This window comes from Capricornis sumatraensis, chromosome 1, assembly GCF_032405125.1.
Source record: "Capricornis sumatraensis isolate serow.1 chromosome 1, serow.2, whole genome shotgun sequence".
NCBI classification, from domain to species: Eukaryota; Metazoa; Chordata; class Mammalia; order Artiodactyla; family Bovidae; genus Capricornis; species Capricornis sumatraensis.
In genome coordinates this window covers 20,658,961-20,683,621 of record NC_091069.1, presented here as the reverse complement: position 1 = coordinate 20,683,621, position 24,661 = coordinate 20,658,961, and the positions used below count along the sequence as shown (strand labels likewise).

General features: G+C 49.1%; 1 protein-coding gene across 3 annotated transcripts in view; it reads right to left on the bottom strand.

Annotated features, from left to right (window-relative positions):
- The window catches only part of LPIN1 (lipin 1), a 49,446-nt gene that overhangs the window by 10,883 nt on the left and 13,902 nt on the right, over positions 1–24,661 (bottom strand). For 2 of the 3 annotated variants that reach the window (XM_068984724.1, XM_068984650.1), the window contains 11 exons: positions 23,873–24,191; positions 22,775–22,868; positions 21,917–22,107; positions 20,823–20,916; positions 20,048–20,117; positions 16,402–16,494; positions 13,102–13,181; positions 7,273–7,399; positions 5,864–6,012; positions 5,257–5,343; positions 414–566 (listed from right to left, as the gene is read on the bottom strand). In XM_068984724.1, coding sequence (XP_068840825.1) covers positions 414–566; positions 5,257–5,343; positions 5,864–6,012; positions 7,273–7,399; positions 13,102–13,181; positions 16,402–16,494; positions 20,048–20,117; positions 20,823–20,916; positions 21,917–22,107; positions 22,775–22,868; positions 23,873–24,191 — 1,457 coding nt within the window. Of the gene's footprint in view, positions 1–413; positions 567–5,256; positions 5,344–5,863; positions 6,013–7,272; positions 7,400–13,101; positions 13,182–16,401; positions 16,495–16,646; positions 16,725–20,047; positions 20,118–20,822; positions 20,917–21,916; positions 22,108–22,774; positions 22,869–23,872; positions 24,192–24,661 lie in introns of all 3 variants that reach the window. The other variant, XM_068984583.1, reaches the window with a different exon arrangement.

Sequence of the window (24,661 nt, the reverse complement as noted above, 5' to 3'; positions counted from 1 at the left end):
AGGAAGGAAGCACATGGATTCTCAGAGTTGCTAAGACGCAAGCCAGAAGCACAAGGTTTGGGGCGGGGGCAGCTCCCCACAAAGGAGGGCAGCACGTGCCAAGGCTCCAAGCAGAGACCACCTCTCTGGACAATGGAGACCACATCCGGCAGCCAGAGAGAATGAGGCGGGAGAAAGACAAGGCAGGCGGCGGAGAGCCCGTGACGCCGAGCTCGCAGCCGCCCTGGCTTTTCTCCTGAGGGCCACGATGGGCCGACAGAAGAAGCTGAGGGTCGTGGGGTCAGATCTGCCCTTGAGGATGAACCCTCCAGTGCCCAGCATGGAGCAGAGGTGTTGGTGGGGAGGACGAGCGAGCAGGACAGGCCCACAGGTGCGGGGCGGGGGGTTGTGGGGTTGGGCAGGCCGAGCCTCACCTGTGCAGGGCGGAGAAGAGGCTGCTCGGACTGAGCAGCAGCGGGCCCTGGGGCAGTACCGTGCCGCGCTCGTTGACCCAGTGCAAGTAGCCCCGTGTCATGTCCGCCATGCCAATGGCCCGCGCCGAGCAGTACAGAAACTTGTATCCGTTTCTGAAAGAGAGACAAAACGTTCGCCGTGAAGGGCAACCCACACTGGAGCCGTTTTGCGTGCATAAACCCTGATCCGCATCTGCTCCGTGAAGATGGGCTCAGCTGTAATTCCCAAGCAAGAGGCCACCTCCTCTAAAATCTCATTTTCAACTGAAACCCATTTCCTGTCATTACTAAAGCACCTTCCTGGCCTCACTTGGTTTAATCCTCATGGATACCTCACTCCTTCCACTGTAGTGTTAGGGAAACTGAGGCTGGAGGCACCAAACTGGCCAACCTACCTGCACTGGGATCATTCATACCTTTCCATCTGGCTGGTCACCTGTATCCTTTATAACTCTGATAAAATAAACATGTGAATGTGTTTCCTTGCATCTTGTGAGCCATGGTCAGCCCTGAGGAGGGGGTGTGGAACCTGCATTTTGTACTCAAGTCAGGGAGAAGTGTGGGGAAGCTGGGGACCTACCACCTATAACTGGTGTCTGAATTTGGGGCAGCCTTGGGGGAATAAGCCCTTAACCTGTGGGGTCTGCACCAACTAGGTAATGACAGAATTAAATTGTCAGATACCCGCTGGTATCTGCAGAGAATTGCATGATTGCTTGTGAAAAATAGATCACATGAGGATATTCTTCTGTTAAATACAATTTTATTTAGTAGAAATGAATTTCCCTTTTTTTGAGACTCTGAAAACCTTAGAGTCCAAAAACAGACGTGGCATAAATATTAAATGAATGCCGAATTCAATGCCTTACTATAAAGACAGAATATAAGATACATACCACTAAGAATTTCTGTATTGATGACATGTTCAAACATTTTAATGTATTGGATTAAATATATTTTTAAAAATTTAAACACCATCTATGGGCTTCCCTGGTAGCCCAGTGGTAAAGAGCCTGCCTGCCAATGCAGGAGACACAGCAGACGTGGGTTTAATGCCTGAGTCAGGAAGACCCCCTGTAGAAAGGCATGGCAACCAGCCTCAGTATTCTTGCCTGGAGAACTCCATGGACAGAGGAGCTTGGTGGGCTACAGTCTATAGGGTAGCAAAGAGTTGTATATAATTGAAGCGATTTAGCACAGTACAACGTAAACTACCCACTTCCCATCCCACTTACTGCTCCACTTTGACTGTTTCACACTGGCCAAAGAACCTGCCTCAAGATTTTCCTAGTAATATGTTCTTTAAAACCAGGAAACAGGAAAGAGCTACAATGCAGAGAATCTACAAGCACCAGCTTATCCGGAGTACAGAAATGTATCTGAAAATCAAGCAACCTTTTTAAGGACACATCTTTGTATCTGAGCTGTCTAATTAATGTAACTTTTTTTAATCAATATTTCTGTATACAGGTCTTCACATCAAAGTGCTAAAAGCTGCCACCTGCAGGGGTCTGAAATGCTCATTTTATTCGAGCCTTGATTTGCAAATGCTCTTCACGGCTGGATCAAGCCACTGGCTGTCCTCACTGGCTGGCCTTGTGGAGCAAGCGTTTTGCTTCAAAGGCTGTTTCTAAACTTAGCTGGAAAACCAGCTCCAGGATGTCCTAACCAGAGGAACGCCTGTTAGTGGCAACAGGGATCACTTTTCCAGAGCCTTCACCTGCAGGAGAGCCGTGTGAAAGACCAGGTGTCCCCATCACTCGCTCAGGGGACAGGCAGCACCCTGCACAGCACCCGGCACAGTCCCTGGTGCACAGTGGGGTTTGGCTGTGAGATCCTCAGGGCTCTCGTGGAGGATTGGTTTGAACAAAACACCCTCCTGTGACTTCAATCGCACAACCCAGTGGCATAGCACAGCTGGCCTAGCAAAGACCTAGGGAATTGTGCAAGCTGGTTTCTCACTTTAGAGAGGAGGGCACTACAGCTGGGTGCGGGAGACAGATCGGAGGGTCTACAGGGAGCCAACAGCCCCTTGAGCCCAGGTCCACAACTCCCTCCCACTTGCCACATGACCCTCTCCTTTCCGAGCAGACAGTGATGGTGACGCAGTAACCTGAGGGGAAAGACAAGAACCGCTGTGGCAGGAGAAAGATTCTAATGAGTCTGCTAATGATCGCTTCCCATCCTCACCATCCTGACTTCAGAGGATGCATTCCTCAGGCCTTAGATGAACTAATTTATCTATGGAAACACAGGAAGCAATCACTCTTGCTAAGTCACGGAGGCACTGATTTGGTTACATGAATATCACAATATTTATCAAGCAACACGGGAAATTAGAACAATTATTGTCCATTCTCTAATCCTCCTTGGCTCAATGATCTAGATATTTTAGAAGTCAGTCCTTCTTTTCTTTCCTTCCACTTATCGAACACGTATATTTGAATGAGGGAGTCTTCCGATCTCTTCCATTTGTATCTGCTAGAGTTCTTTTTAATCAATAACCAAGTCAGCTTTTTAAAATCGATAACCAAGCAAGCTTTATATCCTCTCTGTGAACAAGGTAATAATCAACCTGACAGCTAATTTCTCATGGGCTGACTTACTCAAGTTATTACACCTGGCAAAAAAATAAAAATTGTCCTCCTTTTCTGTTGTTTCCAGGTAAACGGTCATCTGCAACTGGTCTTTCCATTAGAAAAATCCTGCAGAGTATAAAATGTAGGAGGGACCCAAACTCAAGGAAAGCAGAAATTCAAGAGCAATCAGTCCAAAGCCCCGGAAGTAAATGGCCTCTGCTCCCTGGTACTCTGCATGCTGAACATTTCTCTAAAAGCGCCTCTGAGTAATCACAAACATGACCTCAACAGAAACGACCTCCCAACCTTTGCCAGTTCTCAATCCCTGTACTTTTCCCAGTTGTGGCTGCCTAAGACCTGGAGGAGGTGGCGTGTGAGATGCTGCCTGGATGGATATTTGCTCTAACCAGCTACGAAAGCCGACGCCATGTCCAGCCTGAGCGAGTACTCCATGATGGCACCTGGGCCACCAAGACAGGGCGAGCCCTTGGGTACCAGGGAGGCCAGGGGAGGAGGACACAGAGATGCCCGGGTTATCGATTCCGGCCTGGAGAGGCTTTGTGAGAAACCATGGGGTCTGAACCAGGCATTACAGGCAGGAAACCTGTGAGAGGCAAACATCAGAGGTAAAGGCCCTCCAAGCAGGAGCCATCAGGTGAGGAAAAGTGGGACGATGGGAAGACGAAGGATGGGGTGGGGAACAGTCAGACTGGGGTCGAGCAAGAAGTTATGGGGCGAAGCCACAGAAATCAGGAGCTAGCAGAAGCCTGAGCCAACACTGCTGGGTTTGAGAGCCATACAGAGGGGCCTGCACTCGCTTGTGTCCACAGCCCCTGAAAGCCACGCCCAAGCTGAGTGAGGGTCCGAACATCACTGGTCTAACCCTGTGGGTGCCAACGAGGACACGCATCAAACTTGGTGAACAAGTTAAGTGTCAGGCTCCTTACTCTCAATTGCAACCAAAATGAAAACACCACTAGCCCTCTGGAACTCTCAGATCCTCATCCACAGATCGGACTCATTCTAAACCAGTCGCTCAAACAAAAGAATGATCAGGCATTCTTTGGTAAGCTGCTGCTGCTGCCAAGTCGAGTCAGTCGTGTCCGACTCTGTGCGACCCCATGGACTATAGCCTACCAGGCTCCTCCGTCCATGGGATTCTCCAGGCAAGAGTACTGGAGTGGGTTGCCATTGCCTTCTCCGTTTGGTAAGCTACTCAACTTTTATTATTCAAGGAGATAACTTTTGTAGGAAAACCTAAGAGGGACACAAATCAATACCAAAAAATTTAAAAAAAAAAAAAAAAAAGCATCAGCACCTTTTATATATATATTTTTTTAACAATACAGTAAGAACAGGAACAGATTTATGTTCCAAAATCCAGAATGAGCCAGGCTGGGAACTACTCAATATCGTGACCCACAGGGGTTTCTTTTGAATAAAAAATAGAGACAGTTTTCAGTGTCAGGCTAGTCAAGACAGGTCACCAGTGCATTAATCTTCAAGGCAAAGAGTCAGCCATGGGGAGGCTGCAGGAGACTCCAGTCCACAGAGAGATGGAGGAAGTGGGACTAAGCACCTGCCGGTGTGGGGGAGGGAAACCCCAAGGGCTCTGACCCTGGAGATGAACCAGAGCAGAAGCAACAGACTGGGAGCTGGGCCGACCAGGACTCCAGGGGGTTCTGCCCAGTAGCATCTATGGGAATACGGACCAATCGTTTTAATTCGCTAAGCTTAGAAACGACAATACTTGCTTCTCAGAATTACTGTAAGAATGAAGTGACACACGTGCCCAGTGCTTGAGAGCAACTCAAGATGCACATTCCCATCCTGATGCCCCGGGCACCGGCCCCTCAGTGGAGTGCTCCCCTGACCAGGTGGACGAGACGGGCCCTGCGGACTGGCCCACAAAACCTGCTTGGAATCGGGACCATTTTTAGCCTAAAATACATCCCGTGGCCAACGTCGGGCTACCTGTGACCCTCGACCCGACCCAAGGCTGGCTGCCACCATCTTCCCTCCCCATCAATTTTCTATATCCTGATCACTTCCTTTCTTGCCTTTCGGTACTGAATTCAAATGCGGAGCTGGCAGGCTCCCACCATGCGCTCCACCACCACCCCCGCCAACTCTCCCTGGCTGAGGGTGCACCTGTCTGTGTAAGCCAACCCAGCAAGAAAGGGTACGCATGCAGACTGCCACGTGTTCCCCAGCTGTGGACTTACTGGCTCACTTTATGGTACAGCTTGGCAATGCCCTGGTGGGTCCAATCCTTCCCCAGGGTGGGCAAAATGTGCCCGAGAGTATCTGATCTGAATAAAGACAGAGAACAGAAAAATTAAATGACAAGGGCCCTGCATGAACAGCAAGTCCCTACTGACTAGCACAGGGAACTATGGTCGATATCCTGTGACAAACCACAACGGAAGAGAATATGAAAAATACGTACAACGGAGTCACTTTGCTGCACAGGAGAAATTAACACAACACTGTAAATCAACTATACTTCAATAAATTTTTTTTTTTTTTTTTAAGAGAAAGGCGGGCATCACTAAAGGAAAAAAAAAGTTCACTCTGATTCATTGCACCAGGGAAGCCTCATTAAAAATGCAAGTGAGATACACGACTTGCTCTCTGGACAGAAACCCCGAGACTGAGCAACGATGTCAGGGAGCCGCTGCCCCAGAGGGAAGAGATCCCCAAGCCCCCACTGCAGCTGTTTAATTCAAGGAGCCCCAGAAACTGAACTACACGAGCCCTAATTAGCCCCAGCAAGAGGAGCCAACGCACCTCCAGGCCCAGGGCCCATAGCCCCAGAGTAGCTGAACTCACCTAGTGATGGTCCCATCAATGTCAGAGATGACCACCTTGTCGTCCCAGTTCCACAAGTAGATGGTGCCCTCGCAGCGGCACGTGCCCTGGTACTGCGTGGTGACGCTAAACACCACGTCGTTGGGGCCGTTCTTCAACTTCAGGCTTTTCTGAAAGGCAGGAGCTCTGTGTCCACTGGAGGGCGAGGCCCGGGGAGGCGGTGGGGGGACACGTGGTTTCCATTCCACGAGAAACCAGATCTGGACTTTATTTTTTCTTCAGTCACCACCCCAGGCCACCGTGCAATTCTATCCCTGCCTTGCTCTTGATGAGGATGGTTCTTTCCAGGACTTGGGCAACCTGAACCCCAGCCCTCCTCACAGGCCCACGTGTAGAGCAGCTGTGACACGTCCCCCAGCGGCAGGTGACAGGCACTGGGGCTCACTACAGGAAATCATGACCCCAGAGTGGGATGTGCTTCCTTGGCCACAGCTGAGCGTAAAGGGTCATGACCAGCGAAACGAGGCTAAGCCAAGTGCAGAACTACGTTCCCCACACCAGTCATGAGTATGGATGATGACGCACACAGACTGGAAGAAAGCAGTCTCAGTTATCAAGCACGTCTCAGGTCCAGAAGCACAGAGGCCAGGTTCCAGGAAATCACTCCAGCTTCTGAAAGCAGAAGCCCCTTTTGGGGGTTCTGAATCTCTGCACCAGGGCCCTCAGGTGCCAGCCAGCTGGCGGCCAGAGTCAAGGTCAACCCCAGCACTGCTGGACAGGGCCCCTGTCACCCAGCTGCTGCACTAGGACCGCGGGCTGCAGGGGTCTGGCCGGTCCCTTCTCTTTTTCCATAAAACATCATCATGGCTAGGCCTGGCCGCCACAAACTCTTGGAACAGCTGAACGGAGACACCCGCTCACTGTCTGCTCACGGGAAACAGGGTCCAGGCCTGACTCATCCCGGTGGTACAGATGCACAGAAGAAGACACTGTGATCAGGACGGCCCCCTGCTACCAGCAGCTCTCGGAACCCATCACAAGCACTCCGGCTTCCCCGGATTCAGGAGAGGCAGCTGACCTAACTAACAAACATCTCCGAGAAAGTGGAAACAGCCCCATGACGTGTGGTCTATCAGTCATTTACACCTCAAGACAAACACCCTCAGGCTGCCCTCCTCCAACACTTGAGACCAGGGAGCCTCCAGGGCAGACACAGGGGAGCGCGGCTGGACAGGAGCCGGCCTGGACAGGAGGCACCGAAATGGGGGGGGGATGTGAGCCCAAGGAGGAGGGCAGTGGGTACTGGGACAGAGAAGGGGCTCAGGGCTGACTCAGGGTTGGGGGAACCCAGTCCATGGAATCCGCTGAGCACAGGTGGCAGGAGCCGGGCCAGAACCCACATATCAGCAGAGAGAGGAAAGGGCCCTCACCAGCTGCTCGGACGTGAGGCGCAGGGTCTTCTTGTAGCTGACGCTGGACAACAGGGGGAGGTGGCTTGTGCTGGACGGCTTGGCGGCCGCGTGCTCCTCATCACTAGAGGATGACTCATGCTTTATTCTGGAACACACAGTGATGTAACCGCCAATTAGGAAGTCCATCTGGGCAGCCATTAAACACGCATTAGGCCGGAATCGATGACGGAGTGCTGTCCCTGGGGCGGTCACTTAGCAGATACCGTCACTAATCCCATTCATGAGGCTCCTGCATTATTCACCCGGGGCCGCCACTCCTCATTGAGGTGCCTGCTCGCTGGCATCATCACTCTATTTTAAACCGAGAGCCCCCCCCACCTAACCCTGTCCTCCCTGTAGCCTCGGAGGATGCCTGTGTTCTCTCTCCCCCCATCCCAGGCTGACGGCCTGGCCAATCACAAGGAGCCCAAATATTTCCTACATGTCCAAGCCCATCCGTTCCCTCCAAACACACAATTCTAAATAATGAGGTCACTTTAAGGACTTACAAACAGGTGCCAAGGACCCCCTACTCTCCTCCAGAACCCCTCAGCAGGCTGCCCCTGGACCACGAGCCACACCTCATTCGCCTGCACAGAAGTCAGGCTCTGGACCTCTCCACACAGCGGGTGGCAGGGAGAAGGGCCTGGGAGGTGCAGCTGGAGAGCAGGCTCATTTTCTGCAAATAACCTGTATAAAGCATGTCAGCAAATAACTGCTCCCTGGATTCGAATCCTGCTATGGCACCGTCCTCAATCTATAGACCTGCTTCCCAGGACCATCTTCTTTAAAAATGCCTTAACACCATACAAAGTGCTTCTTAAACATCTATCAGGCTAAAGGGTAATGGCTGAGTGATCTGGAACAAACCGGTCCCGAGGCCCCGGGTGTGCACCTCCCGATAAAGCCTCCTGCTCAGCACATCCCTTTACGCAAGACTCCAGCTTCTCCTGGTGTCTCAGGGGGCTCTCACCTGGTCCTCAGTGCCCTGGCCTTCCCCCTTGCCTCCCCACCCCTTCTATCAGAAAACGGTCAGGTGTTTCCTCTGCAGCTCATTGCTTTCTTGCCCCATGTGTTCATTCCAGAAGCAGTTCCTCCAACCCAACACCACCCTGAACTAGGGAGATGCAAGGGAAGGCCTGTTACTCTGCTTCTGTGTTGTTTCTCCCAGCTCTTTCCCCACCCAGAACGAGCTGCCCCTCCCCAGGGCCCTGCTCTCGGCCCTACAAGGGGCGGCCCCCAGTGGGCAGTGGGCTGGTGGACTGTAGCTCAGGCTACCAATGCTTCTAGGCACCGTGCCAGGCATAGAAGTGAAAGTGGAAGTGTTAGTCACTCAGTCGTGTCCCACTCTTTGCGACCCATGGACTGTAGCCTGCCAGGGTCCCCTCTGTCCATGGGATTCTCCAGGCAAGAATACTGGAGTGGGTTGCCATGCCCCGCTCCGGGGGATCTTCCTGACCCAAGGATCAAAGTGCCAGGTGTGGAGGATACAGCAAACAGCCTGGCCCTGGCTCCCTGGGGCTTTTTGTCTGAATAATCACAACAGAGCAGGACAAGGGCTGCATTAGGAGGACAGAGGGTGTCCTGGGAGTGGCTGGACCAGAGGCCCTGGGGCAGAGAACATCCTGGGTTTTGGCTGGACTGGAGGCCCTGTGCAGATCAACCGCAGCTGAAGTCCCAGACTTGGCCATCACGGGGTCATAGCCATGGTGAATGAAGGTGGGGACAGGTGGCTATGTCCATGGAGACAGAGCACGCAGGCTAGAATCCTGATTGGTCCATGGCAGGGCTAAGCCACATGTAGACAAATCAATGTCTGTGACATCGAGGACGGGTTTCAGGTAGAGTGGAGACCTGGGAAGCCCAGGTTTGAACCACAGGAACTTCAGGCTGTGTTTTCCTGCTCAGACTATTTTCTCCCTGGCTTGATTTCCTCATCTTAAAGCAAAGGGAAGCAAACAGCATCCCATGCAGCAAGAGATCCCAGGAGCCAGCAGATGACAGGCAGACAGACACGCATCCCAGGAAAAGCCTCACAACCACAGAATTCCTCCCCGGGCTTCAGCGGCTCATCTGTAAAATGACACAAAAGCCCCTCTCCATCCCAACCCTTGCCGATCCTAAGAGCAATGCTGACCCCTCTGAACCAACAACCTAGAGGTTTCAGACAGACAGGTACACATGGTCCTGGAGCCAAAGCAACCTGACCAGAGCCGGGATGGGAACCTAGGACAGGCAGCTACAGGCCCCTTGTTGAACTGGGAAATGTTTATGTTCCATGCAGACAGTCTGGAGGGAAATGAGATCCAAATGTGAACCGAAGCTCGCAGTGACTACAGATTGACGTGAGCCGCTGCTGGCGATGCACAAGCCAAGCGGGTGAGCTCTCAGCTCCATCTGCCGCTTTAAGACAAAACCCCAAACCCCTCGATCGGTGCAGTCAGCCTCGTTGGAGGGAGCAGAGGAAGGAAAACACAGAGACAGAAACTGAGACAGGAGCCGCACACCTGAGCTGGCAGTGCCGGCTGGGGGCGAGGTCGTGTCACCCTTGGACCTGGCCGCTCTCGCCCCTACTCTTGCAATGGTCCTTAATGTCTCTGGCTTTGCAGTGTCTGCGAGAAGCGACAGGAAAAAAGAACAAAAGGGCTCGTCTCACTCAAGTATCCGTGTTCAGCCGAGGAGCTGTGAACAACACTGAAGTTCGCACTTGTCAGTGTACAGGTTCCGATGGTATTTTAATGACTTGCACGATGACAAGCTGTTTGCTCAATTATGAGACTTCAAGGACTGTTCTGTCAATCACAAGTCTGTCAATTAGGAGAGCACTCCAACACTTTTTTCCCCCAGGCAATTGCATGAATCTAATTAGCAGATGAGTATGCCAGTAAAAATAAAAAGAGGCATACTGCTCAGGAGAACTTCGTAGGAAGGCGTTTCAAAATCTCAAATCCTTTCCGCCAGGAGTCAGTTCTTCATTTCTCAGGTTTTGTAAAGAAGTATACGTAGCATGACTAACTCAGAGTGATCAATAGTCTATTTCTATCTAACTGGGTAAAGCATTGGTGTCAACACTTGCATGGGATCGTATCAGTTCAGTTCAGTTGCTCAGTCGTATCAGACTCCTTGTAACCCCATGGACTGCAGCACACCAGGCTTCCCTGTCCATCACCAACTCCCAGAGCTTGCTCAAACCCATGTCCATTGAGTTAGTGATGCCATCTAACCATCTCATCCTCTGTTGTCCCCTTCTCCTCCCACCTTCAATCTTTCCCAGTATCAGGGTCTTTTCAAATGAGCGAGTTCTTTGCATCAGGTGGCCAAAGTAGATCGTATCAGATACTAAGAAAATCCAAAACGCTTTAGACAAACTGTCAGCTGATCTTCCAACTGGGGAAGAGCAGCAGAAGTGACCTGCTGCTAGGCACACCCTCGGCCCACGCCACGGCCTTCAGGAGCCACCACTGCTGCTGGAAGGAAGGATATAGACCCTATACCAGGCTCTGGTGTGTTCTAGCCCTGCTTTTAAATCTCTCTGAGCCCCTGGCCTGCCGTTCCCAGGTCTCAGACTGGCATATCGCAGGCTGCACTTGGCTGACATCCTGCGTTTGGCTCGTACTGCACAGTATAATTTTAAAACACTTGCAGCTGCATGGTTAGGACAAGCCTGGGTCCTACAGAGCCACCCTCCTGACACAGGCACAGCCCGCGTGGTCCTGTTGGGTTTCACACTCTGGACCTCCTTTCCCATGAAGCTGTGAGCTCAGATTTGATGAGCCAACTTGTGTGGTGTGTGTGTCAGTCTTCTGCCCATTTCCAAGATGACGGAAGAAACACCGAGGGGCTGATGATTTGCCAAAGATTAGAGAGAAAGTCCCGGCTCGCGCTGCCTCTTGCGCTTGGAAACTACTGTGGGACAGAGAGGTTCTCAAAATGTTCCCTGCATTTCCAGTGCAGCAGTTTTAACTGCTGGGTTAAACTGCTCGGGACAGAAGGGTGGCATCTCTGCTTCTGTCTCCTTGCCTGGGCTTCTCTCGGCATGGACATCATACTTGTTCCTTAGCTCAGATTCAGAAAGGAGTTTGCCCAAAGCCAGGACTCCAAGCCAACTGCTTGACTCCAAAGCCTGCCGTGTACAGCCTGCTGCTTCAAACAACTACTTACCGAAAACCCACTGACTTCCTACCTGGTTACTGCCTTACCTGCTCAGGACTGTGCACTCTTAGCCCAAGCTCCATCTTGAACACACCTGCCCTCTCCCTTCCAAACTCACTCAAGGTACACTCAAAGTTCCAGGTCGGGGTACTTCCCTGGTGGTCCGGTGGCTAAGAGTCTGTGCTCCCAATGCAGGGGGCCAGTGTTTAATCCCTGATCAGGGAACTAGATCCCACATGCCGCAACTAAGAGTTCCCCTGGCACAATTTAAAAAAAAAGATCCCACATGCCAAAAACTAAGACCAAAATTTGGCATGCTGCAACCAAGACTCAGCGCAGCCAAATAAATAAATAAATAAAATTTTTTTTTTTTTTTTTTAAATTCTGGGTCAGGAAGGTATCCGGATAATCATGCTTGAAAGCCCCTCCCCAGAGAATGAGCCAGAGACGAGGGTGAAGAACGGAAAAGAAACACACAAGCGCGTCAACCTTTCTCCCTTCTCCAGGGCAGACCTGCATGGGGGCAGGTGGGAAGGAGCCATGCCGGGCACCATCGGAAGGAACAGAAAGGGTGTCCTCCATAAACAGCCCAGCTGAGAGCCAGCCCCGCCATGCAGTTTTATCCGGTCCTACACACTCTTCTCACACAGAGGACAATAAAGAAATCAGACTGTCTCCTTCGTGACACCTATATGCATTTCTAGTTCCAACAATGAATTCTAGAAATGACATCATTTCAGATACAGAGGTATGGCCAGGAAGCCAAGGACTGGACAGCTAAGCCTGCCTTCCCTAGCAAACAATAGATTGGGAAAATCTCACTGGCTCAGTAACAGTAACTTAAAGCATGCCTACTCTGAGTCAGGCACTGGCTTGGCCTCCGAGGTATAAAAGGATGGAGGTAGGCAGCTTGCCTTCAATGAATATGTCAGAATTTTCTGCCTGTAAATAAGAAATGCAATCCTGGTTCTCTTAAGCACAGGAATACTATATAAGGGCAAGGTCATCTGTAAAGTTATTATAAAATATCAGATCACTCAGTGTTGATACAATAACACAATCAAATTAGTGGCTGATGGCACTGCCCTCAGAGGAGTTACCCTCAAATCCCATAGCATCAAAACAAAAACACATATCAAGGAGGTTACCCTGAAGACAAAACACTACTAATGTAGATAAGTATTGTCAAATTCTAATGTCTCCTAGGCCAAGTTAACATGAATCCCTATCAATACTTAACATAATAAGTCCTGGTAAGTGATTAAACCATAGAGAAAGGCAAGCTCCTAAAAAAGGAGCACTTGTTTTCACATCATCCCCATATCACCCATATCATTATTTATCACCACAACCCCTGTTATTACCTTCTGCAGACTGAGGGCTATCATGTTCCAAAACCATGAGGAATGTTCTTGTGACATTATCTCAGTTACTTTGGAAAGTCAGTATCTATGGAGTGCTTCCATCTGATTCATGAGATCAATTTCAGTAAATTACTCCAGGTCACTGAGTACAGAGCACCAGGCCTGCAACCAAGATTGGTCTACATTCAAGGCCCAAGCTAATGCGGTGAACCCTAGCAGCGTCTGTGGGGCGTGTGCCTTGCCTTTGGACACAGACAGGGGCTACAATACCCCAAGATGACTAGCACTGTACCTGGTGGCCATGCCCAGCTGTGACGGCTGCTCCCCGGTGCTGTGGCTCTTTCCCGCGAGGCACTGCTCTGGCTTACTTTCCTGGAGAAGAAGACGACAAAGAATCATGGACACAGCAGAGGGAAACCACCTGCGTGACAGCAGGTATTCCCTGAGGGGCTCCCTGAAGTCCAGGGCAGGCCCCCAATGCCTTCCCCAGTGGCACACCCCACCCCCAAGGATGGAGGGTCCCAGTTATTCCTTTGCTTAGCCATCGTCTACAATCGAGCTGAGAAACATTTTTTACAAAAATAAGTCTGTTTTCCATAAGCGCTTGTGGCACTAAACCAAGGCTCCATAATCACAGCAGCTTATGCAAATGCTTTATCAAGGGCTGCTTGGATACGCGGGGGCTTTCAAAATATTTTCTTCTAATTGCTGATAGAAATGCCTGAAAATATTTTCACACCATATTTTGCTTGAGAAAAACATGGATGCATTCTCTTTCTCAATCCCGCATGCTCTTAATAGAAGATGCTCCCTTAATGTACTGCCAGCGCTTTGGAATATTGAGAGCTCTGGGCTAGTTCTGCTTCTCTGGCTTAAAAAGCTCAGGCAAGTGATAGAATGTTTCAGAGTTTTCCTTTTCCCACCAGCAAGGCAAGGGTGATGACATGCAGCTCCTAACAGTGTTGGAAGGACCACAGAGATGCTACACATAATCCCAGAGCCTGGCCTAGAGCAGGCAGGGGAGGGAGAAGACATCCACCTGCCAGCAGACATCGCAGGAAGTCATCACAGGCCAGACGGACGTGTCAAGGGACAAAGGCTTTACAGTCACATCTCCTTATCTATGGTCATTCGATCTGGAGGAAGGTTAATGCATTTAATGTTGATAAAGAAAATGAGTGATAGAAACAATATAACATGGTGACTAGCTTAACATATGAAGGGTCCAAGCTATTTTCAAAAATTCTTTAGCTTTTTATAAGCATGCAGATAAATGACATGAAAAGAGGCCCAGTAATGTTTAATTTATCTATTGAGGCGGGTAACTTAGCCACTGCTATTAACAATTCTTTATTAGACTTGTTCAAAAATACATGTCTATCTGAAATGTGGTTAGTGTTTTTAAGAGATATTTAAGAGATATTTCATAACTCTTCCTCATTTCATGCTGGCATTTCCCTCAATTCCAACTAACAAGACTCTAGATACTCTACAAAAAAAAAAAAATAGGTCCCTAAAATAGCCTTTTGTCTAAATTCTAGAACATTCTGTTCTCTACTAAAGGAATCAGAAAGGCGTTTTCCACTTTAAGTCTTCTAAAGTAAAGTGAATGCTAGCTATAACGTGTTTATTCCCTCTTGGAGGAAATGAGACGGTCAGAAAAGCTCAGGGATGCTAATAGAAAACTCCCCAAAACAGTGTCATCTTGGTAAAAACACTTCCAACAGACTCTTTCCCTTTGAAGTAATAAAATAAACAAACTGAACATCTGAGCTTTTTTTTTTTTCACTCTGGTAATAACCAACTCAGCTACTGTCCTCGTATGATCAGCATTCCCTCTAATATCTGCTCTGGGTCCATCTGGGTCCTAGGGAGACCACAGGGATCAAAGCCATACATGGTCTCTGTTTTCATGGAGTTTAGGGTCTGGAAGGGTCAAATAGCCACACTAATCAGTGTATAATTATAAATGCTGGCTAAAGTTGTGAAGGAAAAGTTCACAGGCAGGGCCATGAGGGCAGAGAACAGCAGACCAGATCAACCTGCCAAGAAAGGGCCATTTAAGATGCTAGATAACTAAGTGAAAGGGATGAGAGGGGTCCTAAGGACACCAGGCAGAGAAAATAACACAGGCAAGGGTCCTGGGGTAGAAGCGACACCACAGCAGAGAGGGCAGGGGGAGACGGCAGAAGATGAGATTCTGCAGGGAATCAGGGGCCAGGATACACAAGGCCTGTGGACCATATTAAGGATTTTGGTCTTTAAGAATCTGGGAATCCACTAAAAGCTTTTAAGAAGGGAGTAATATAAACTGGACTATTACCCTAAAAAGACCAAGGCAACTACAGAGAATGAGAAAGAGGAAAAGGCAGGAGTGGATACAAATGGACCATTTTCAAGCAATCTTAGGAAAAAAATGGCAGCCTAGACTTTTGGGGGTGAAGACGGAGAGAAATGGAAAATTGGAGCAACATACTGGATGATAAACTGAAAAGAGAGGTGAGGGAAAAAGGAAGTATTAGCTTACAGACGGAGAGTGGTATCGTTTTCTGAATGTGGTCCAGCAAAGGAAGAACTCTCAAGAAAACCATCCGTTTGATTTTAGAAATGACGAGTTTGAAGAGCTGAAGCATCCAAGTGGAGACATCTACCTAGCTAGGTATTTGATAAATTAATGTGAATTATAAAATATCTTCTTGGTTAATAAAAATGGAGTCGTTGTATAGGCATGGGTGAGGTTGCCTGGGGAATAAAAGGCAGTTCTTTGAAGAAGGGAGGTTCCTAAGACAACCCTGTAACAGCAGTGGTATTAGTTGCTCAGTTGTGTCTGACTCTTTGTGACCCCAAGGACTGTAGCCCACCAGGCTCCTCTGTCCATGAAATTCTCCGGGCAAGAATAGTAGAGTGGGCTGCCATGCCCTCCTCCAGGGATCTTCCCAACCCAGGGATCGAACCCAGGTCTCTCGCGTTGCGGGCAGATTCATTACTGTTTGAGCCACCACCAGGGAATCCTGAGGACCCACTTGTACAGCAGCTGAGCCAGAGGACAAACAGCCCCTGGGGCAGGGGGTTGGAGGGCAGATGGACACACTGATATGGAAGCCAAGAAAGAAAGTACTTCCAGAAATAGGCTGAGAGGCTGGCAAAGGTCTGAAGAAAAGTATAAGGGTTTATAGAAACAGAAACCAAAGTCATGTATATTTTAGACATGCTATTGACATGAAATGACTAACAGGAATCAGTCTACGCTATAAGTCTGCCTTGCTAAAACTGTTCTCATGAGCAACAGGAAGATATTTTACTTAAACATTAAAAAAAAAAAAAATCAGGTTAAATCTCTTTTTTCTATAGATGAAGAAACATTCCAGAGCGGGAGTGACCTGACCACACTTTCCAAGCTGAGAGGTAACAGAGCCAGGAAGTGAGGCCACCTCTGCCCACCCATCCAGGTCCTTCTCCACCTCCCCTTGTTCTACGCTGCCTTCGCCTGCAGGGAGGCAGAGCTGGCTCCTGGCTCAGTGTGATGGGTTTGCTCACTGACACACGAGCCCTTGCTGAGCCAGGCAGAAACACTTGTGTTCTCCAAGCTTACCTCTTTGATTGTGGTGTTTCTTCCCCTCCATGAAAACCACCATCTTCCTCCCTTTCTGGGCATCTTATCCCTCATGATAGACTCCACCGTGGCCTGTTTTAAATGGATGGTAACATAAATAATGGAACCAAAAAAAGATCAACTTAGCACATTCAAACCAAAAGACACACACATGCAAATTAAAGTAAGATTTAAAAAAAAAAAAAAAAAAAAAACAAAGAAAAATCAGAGAAAACACGACATACTATTTGTGGATTAAAAATTTTCGAGAAGCAAAACCTAATGGCATCCAAAATTACATTAAGGTAACTTAGGCATGAAGACTTAAGAAGATGTTAAAGGAATAAACAAACAACAAATAAATTACAACACAACAACAACAGAAAAAGAAAGCATTGAAAATCATTAGTGATTAGTCAGACAGCAAGTTTTCAAATTAAAGTGGTTTACTGATTAAGATATTGTTATTCTCAATAAGATGATTATCAAATGAAAAATGAAATGATTAATATGAGGTACAAGGTAAACAGTTTTAAACAAAAAGTAAAATGCGTGGGATCTTTTTAGTAGATGTAAATTTCCAAATTTTAGCAAACTGAATATTCATAGATGCATTTGACTTAAAAGCTCAAGTATTAAAAAGGAAATCCATACTCTCGTCCTAAATAAATGCAAGTTAAATAGGAGATTAAATATTAATTAGTAATATTCTTTGTAAATCAGTTGTACTCCAATAAATTTTAAGAAATAATAATAATTTTCTACACATTTTAAAGAACAAAATAGTCATCTTGAGGCTAATTCAAGTACCAAAGTAAATAGTATCTAATTTCCCTTCTTTGGTTTATAGAACTCTCAGGCCCTAATACCTCAGCGAGTAATGAGAGAACTGTCTTTCAACCAAACAAGTTGCAGGTAAGTGGAAAGATAAACAATTCACATATTTAGCCTGAAGTGTGCTTCTTTTTATCATTTAAGAATCCCTACCTGACACAAAAGAAAACCTGAATACACTGAACAAGCCAATCATGCCCCTCGATTCATGAACAGGACAATTCACAAAGATGCCAATTACCCTACTCCTCCTATTTCTACTTCATCCATACAGTAAACAAAATTCCAATTTGAAAGAAAAAAAAACAGGATTATTTTCAAACCTAGACAAACTGGTTGTAAAGTTCATTTATAAAACAAACAGAAATGGCCAAGAAAACTGAAAGCAAGTAGGCATAAGCCTGGCATGTGTGTGTGCTATGCTGCTTCAGAACACTGGAGTGGGTTGCCATGCCCTCCTCCAGGGGATCATCCCAATCCAGGGACTGAGCCCATGTCTCTTATATTTCCTGCATTGGCAGGTGGGTTTCTTACCACTAGTGCCACCTGGGAAGCTCAGGCACAAGCCTTACTAGATATAAAAATATATTTAAAACTTATAGCAATTAAAAGAATGCAGTCTTGGGACATAATTTAACACATTATTAGAACAGAAGACAAAGTCCAGAAATAAACCTAAATTCACAGGGGAATGTAATATAACATAAAGCTGTAATTGCATATCAATGGGTAGAGAGTTACATAATGAAACATATGGAGATAATTAGGGAGCCAACCATGACCCTCTCAGTTGACTCCCTGGGTGAACCACACCCCCTTTGGTTCTCACCATCACAGCCAAAACTCTGCTCAAGAATCAGACTGTACTATCCATGAAGGCAGGCTCAATTCTGGGGGGAGAAACTTAGACTTGTCTGCACCACTCATGGCCATTCCATTGTGTTGCCAACAACTGGCTGAGAGGTGATCATGTGACCAAACTGTGGCCAATTAAATGTGAGAAGCCTGTCTCCGTCATTCCTATTTTGGACACTTGTATGAGGAGCTGTTGGATAAAACAGTCATCTTGGGATCATAAAGGGGAAACTAGGAAAATCACAGAGGCTCATTCAGCTTCATCTAGCCTGAAACTACCAACCTCTAAGTTTCTTATGTCAAATAATAAACCCCTGTTAATCCTGTCACTTGTGGTCATTCTGTTTCCTGCAACCAAAGCATCCTGATTCAATAACCAGCTGGAAAAAAAAAAAAAAACACCACTGATTTCATTTCTGATACTTCAACTCATGACTTTCAAAATAAAATCAAGATGGATCAAAGATTTAAGAAAATGCTGGAAGAAAAGACAGGGCATATTTTCATAAGTTTTGAAATGGGAAGCAGGGCCATTCCAAGTGTGATACAAAACCTAGCAACCTCAAAAGATAAGACTGATGAAGTCTCTGCATAAAAATAATTTCTATTATTAAATAAACACACAAAAAAAAAGAGTCCAAAAAATTACTGACAACCTGTACAATATTTAGGCTGCCTACCACAAAGACTAATTTCTTTAAGTTCAGGAGCCATGTGTATTTGTTTTTCTGTGAACTATATAGCCTTTATCAGTAAATTTCTATTGCACTGGTCTTTCTTCTCACTGATTTGTAAGAACTGAGACACGTAAGACAAAAACTTGTCCTGGGCCACAAACACTGTACAGAACCTGCCAAGGACAAAACAGAAGCCACTCTGGAGCATAGGCCCTCAGCCCAGTCCACAAAGAATACTCACAGATAAAGCTCCACGAAAGATGCAGTCACAATCCCAAAGCATGTGTGCACGCGCGCACACACATAGCCACAAAGGAGAGGACGTAAGCTAAACAAAGTCAAAATAGGCCTGCACGACCCTCAGGTATGAGAACTGCCTGACGGACCACAACGGCCACAGCAGCACAAAGCCTTTGCTAAGCATGTGAAGGATCCAAGTGTGAGATGTGGGCTCTGCAGCCGAAAGAACGGAGCATTTGGAACAAAGACCCAATGCCGGAAAGCGATCAATTCCAGGAGGGGCCTGGGGAACCGGCAGGGGGAGGACACGGGCATGGTGGGCTGCTGCAGTGCATCTGACTGCCACCCTGGCTCTTTTCTGTAGCTGCTCACCTGCTCTCAGGTGCAGCCAGGAGCTGCCCACTTGCTCCTCCTTGGCCAATCGGGCCCTAGCCTGCTTCCTGGCTGAGCTAGGCCTGATGTGAGTGTGGGCACCTGGTGTCTGGTATAGTACTACCCTGTCTCCCCTCATCACCCTTGGGCTCAGCATCCACCTGCTTTGCCCCCATCTGTGTCCCTGGCACAGCAGGTGCGGGGACAGGAATCCTAGAGAGGCAGGACTCGGTCTGGCGCTGCCTCCACTGGGAGCTTTTGCTTTGACAAGAGAAGGGAGAAGGACATTCAAAGTGCAAGGGAGACACCTGCAGTTTATACCCGTGAATTTCCAACCAGCACATTGTAATTAACCTCATGGTTTCTAAAGAAAATGAAAGAAAGTGAAGTTGCTCAGTTGTGTCCAACTCTTTGTTACCCCATGGACTGTGGCCTACCAGGCTCCTCCATTCACGAGATTTACCAGGCAAGAGTACTGGAGTGGGTTGCCATTTCCTTCTCCAGGCGATCTTCCCAACCCAGGGATAGAACCCAGTCTCCCACACTGTAGACAGACGCTTTACCGTCTGAGCCACCAGGGAAGTCTAAAATAAAAGCTAAATTCCAACCCCCCAGATTCAGCGAGCCATCATTTTCATGTCCCTTTTCTTTCTCATGGTAAAGCTCACCTTTGGCAATGGTTTCTGGAAGGCCTGCATGGCCAGGAGCAGAGGCGCCGCTGTCGTCCAGTTATAGTATCTGACACAAAACAAGGAAAAGCGGTCAGAAGACCAAGGCTCAGACCTCTAATGTCCCGAGAAACGGTCATGTGAGGCTCTGGACATTCAGAGGGTCCTTAAAGAGCCCAGTACTGTGGCAAACACCCCAGGTCAGCTGCCACATGCCCCAACCTTGCAGAAGACCTTCCTCCAGCCAAACCCCCAGCGGCCACTGTGGCAGCAAGACAAACGACATGGCAGGTGAGCCAGCGGCCAGCTGAGAGCAGCCCATGCCCCGCTGGGAGTCAAGCCACTGATGCGCTGGAACATTTCTGGCCTACACTTCAGGGAAAAGGAAACGAAGACCCTCAGTTAACACGTAAACATCTGTGGCTTCCTCTAATGGGGAAAAGTTTGCCAGCAGCCTGTAAAAATACATGCACATTCCCTGACCCCAGACAACAAAGCTTTCAAGGAGTGGGTGCCCGGTCTATCTTGTGATAGAGGCCAGGGCTGTGACGTCACACGTCCCACTGTAAAATCTGGTGCAGCTGAATGCAAGCCCCACAGGATCCAGTTACATCAACGTTCTAACCATATAAGCGATGCAGCATTTTGCCAACAGTGAAGAGACAATAATAGATTTTAACAAAGACTTAAGTTTATACATTTCTAAGGGTTACTGAGAAGCTGAAGCTGAACAGGTATCACACAACGACTGAAATGACTTTCGGGAGGAACTTACTTATTTCCGATCTTCACCACGAGATTGGGGTCATCAATGAGGGCAGGGTTGTCCGCAAACTGCTGATATGACACGGCCTGTTCCAAAAATGCATCTGTGAAGGCAAGGGGGGGGGTGGAAATACAAAGAAGATTTAGTACAAACACCATGCCTGTTTTCACTCCCTCACAAGTATCTTCTGAGAGTTTATGCCATCCAGCTATGCAGACAATCCTATCAAACCTATTTGCCAAGGGGCCTTCAGTTAGTTTTGGGGGTTGTGTCTGTGCATAAATGAAGAGAGATGGGGGCAGCCAGAGGATGGGGGACAAGTGCATCCTTAATCAGGGCACATGTGTTTACATGGGAGCAGACGTGTAGGAAACACCATAAACACAGGCCCCTGCAGAAGCAGACCACTGGAGCTCAAGGTATGGTCACCCGGGTGTGAGTCACAGTCATTGGTGTGACCTTCCACACCCACCTCCTCGCCAGTGGTCATGAGGATGGACAAAGTCATGAATGAAAGCTCGGTGACCTGCCTAGAGCAGGTGGGGACACCTAGAGCCACCTGGTCCAGGGGTCATCAGCTGCAGTGGCTGACTGCACTCTCTGGAGGTCTCAGGGCCACCTCACCATGTAAATAGCATGAGATCCTGGGAAACTAGGGATAAAAATAGGGTGGGGGCTATGATTTAACTCAGATCACCTAAGCCAACCCTGAGACACCCTTCTGACACAGCCAAGAAGGGTCCAGGGCTCGCTCAGACACCCCTCCCTCCTCCAGCATTTCTGGACACTTGCTAGCACTCTTTTCCCACTGTTGACGTTCCCACTATCCTGGGGCCCCACCCCACTGCAGGACAGGCACAAGCTGTGCTCAAACACGCCTGACGACCAGTGACCCAGTGGCCTTGTTGTCGCCTGGGGCGCCTGTGTGTGTGCCCTGCCGAACACTGCGGTCAGCCAGCCAGCCGCCGCCGAGCAGCAACATTTGGGTCCTGAGCCACAGTGAGTCACGTGCGCTCCTTCATGAGCCCGGGGCTTCGGGCCGGTCCAGCCGGCGGCCACCAGGGGGCGCTGCCGGCTCAAAGATGGCGGCGGCCGCGCGGTACCTTTGGTGATCTCCCGGTTGTCGCTGAGGCCCCCGCACAGGGAGATGGCGATGGACGGCAGGTCCCTCAGGCCGTCCGACGTGCTCTCCACGCCGCTGTCGACGCCAGAGCTGCCCACGGACTGAGGGGACTGGCTGGCGGAGCGGGCTCCGTTGTCGCTGGCGGGTTTCGTGAGCCCAGAAGGGTCTCCGCTGGAAGGAGAGGAGAGGGAGGGGCTGTGAGGAGGACTTCCCGAGCCTGGCGGGTGGGAGATGTCTCACTCAGATGTCCGGTGACCCCGGCAGTGAGAGGGACAAACGATGTCATCCCAGCAGACCCTCACTAAGGCGCCATGGCAGGCACACGAGCTACATGAATGACCTTCGGAGGAGAAATAACCATTTTTAAACCCCTACCCCTCCCTGCGTTTTTCTCCCAAATGCACTGGAATTGACGGAATAGAGAGCATGCCCTCCCAAGAGGCCACCATCCTGTCACGCCCTCTGCGGAGCCAGGACTCCCCACAAATGATGGGAATCCCAGACCACAGGGCCCCCAAGGCCCCAGGGGACTTGCCCTGGGGAGGGGCAGGGCTGTGCATAGCTGATCTGGGATGAGGATCACTGACCGCTGCAACATCACCTTGGTGTACCTGGGGAGATGGCCTTGAGCCTGTGTCCCCAGCTCAAAAGCCATCCCAGGAGGGGGGGACAGCCATGCCCTCACGTCTACACAGGGTCCATGCTTTGACAGGTTGCTCCCCACGGTAAAACATGGAACTCCTGCAGCTTTTTCTCACTCACTTTCTAATCAAATATAAGGAAAAAGCGGCTCCCCGGTTAACATATACAAAACAGGAAGCATAAAAAGGGCTCTTACTTTTTGGGGAAATACAGGGCGGCGACTTCGGGATCCATGTCTGTGAGGTCATCTAAGTAGACGCCGTCAGCCCCCAGGTGTCGGCTTCGTTTGTCTGAAAAGGCACACGGGTCAGGTCAGAGCACCGTTCTTCAGATGCAACCTCACAGACTTCCGAGCCTCTCTAGAAAGAGTACTTGAGCACCATGTGCAGATCTGCTCAGAAGGGTCCACTGAGTGAGTCGGGGAGCTTCAGTGAGCCTCAGCTCCCCAGCTGGGAGGGGCCTGAGAGGTACTAAGCACTCAGCACACTGACACAGTGATGGGTATTTTTATTATTATCAGTATTGGTTTTGTTATTATTATCACTAAACAGCAAAGCTTTCACTGAGCACTTCCCCATCAGTACTCTGAAGCCTCCTGAATGGTACATCGTTGGCCCCTGGCACCAAGACTGCAGCCTTCCAGTTTACTGTGGCCAAAGAATTACATCATTGGTTCATACAGACTAGAACCACCGCGCACAAAGCCACGCGGCTAACAGATGAGGCTTCATGTCATTGGTCTGGACAGGCAGCCAGGTGGGCATTTGACTACATGTATGGAGCCCCCACCATGCGCCAACCAGTATACGAAACACCAGGGAAACAGGTAAAAAGACAGAAATATTCTTGACCTCACAGAGCACGTTATGTTCTAGTACGGAAGTCCGGCAAAAAAACAAACAAGTAATCACTTGAAACAGTGATACATGGTATGCAGAAATTAACACAGGGCAATGCACTAGAGGGAAACCAGGGGCAAGGAAAGCGGGGTGCAGACTAGCTTCATCATCAGTGTCTGGTGCAGTCCCAGCATGGGGGACCCCAGCATCCCTGACCTGTCCAGTGGAGGGCTGTGGGGGTGGATCACTGCACAATCCCTGAGGCCTCCTTCAGGTCAGATTTTCTACAACTCAATTCTGAGAAAACACATATCCAGCAAAAGGGCAAGGGACTGAACAAGAGAGATGTCCTGTCTCCCCTCTGAAGAATCTTGAACTTTGGCCGGGGGAAGAGGCTGTGGAGGGCAGAGCCCCCCAGTGCACAGGAAGGCACTGGGAAGCGTCGGCTTTCTCACCCTTTTTCCTGGAAGGCGAATCCGTCTTGCTCGCAGCTACTGGGGCAGTGTGGGCAGAAGGGGCTTTGGGCTCCTCGATCGTGGGTAAAGGGGGGGCTGCTGCTCCCAAAGCCTCAATGTCGTCTTCGTTCACAAACTGTATCTCTGTCTGCGGCTTGTTCTGCTCCAGCAGTGGCTGCACCGGAGACGCCCTGACCAGTGTTGGTGACTGGTCACTAAACGCATCTGAAGATTCACTGTGGATGGCTTGGAAGTGCATTTTATCACAGATTTTCCTGCTGTTCAACGGGCTGGACTCTTTCATCTTGTGTGGCGAGGACTGGATCAAAGGGGCAGGGAGGGAGAGAGAGAGAGAGGTCAGCGAAGAGTCGAGTCAACCAAAGGGCCCTGGGCAGGCACAACTGTAAAGGACACAGTGAAGCCTTGGCGGGTGGGAGGGGGTGGCGCACCTGGTGACTCCCATACTTGCCACAAGGTCTGGAAACCAACGCTAGTATTTCCAAAGCAAATGAACTTTCATATAAAACATTAACTGCCAAATGGGAGTGAGTGAGTGAGTGAGTGAATGAGACCACCAATCTAACACAAATGTTCAGCAGGAGAAAGGGGAATGTATTCACACCACAGGGCGATCAAGGTGCTGAAAGTGAATTATGACACATGGTAACAGGACGAGCCTTGCAAAACTAAACTCTGCTATTAAAGCCAAGACTGGGTTTATCATTATTGGGGGGGGGAGGCGTCAGAACAGTAATTGCAAAGGGTCGGGGGGGCTTCCAAGTTCTGATT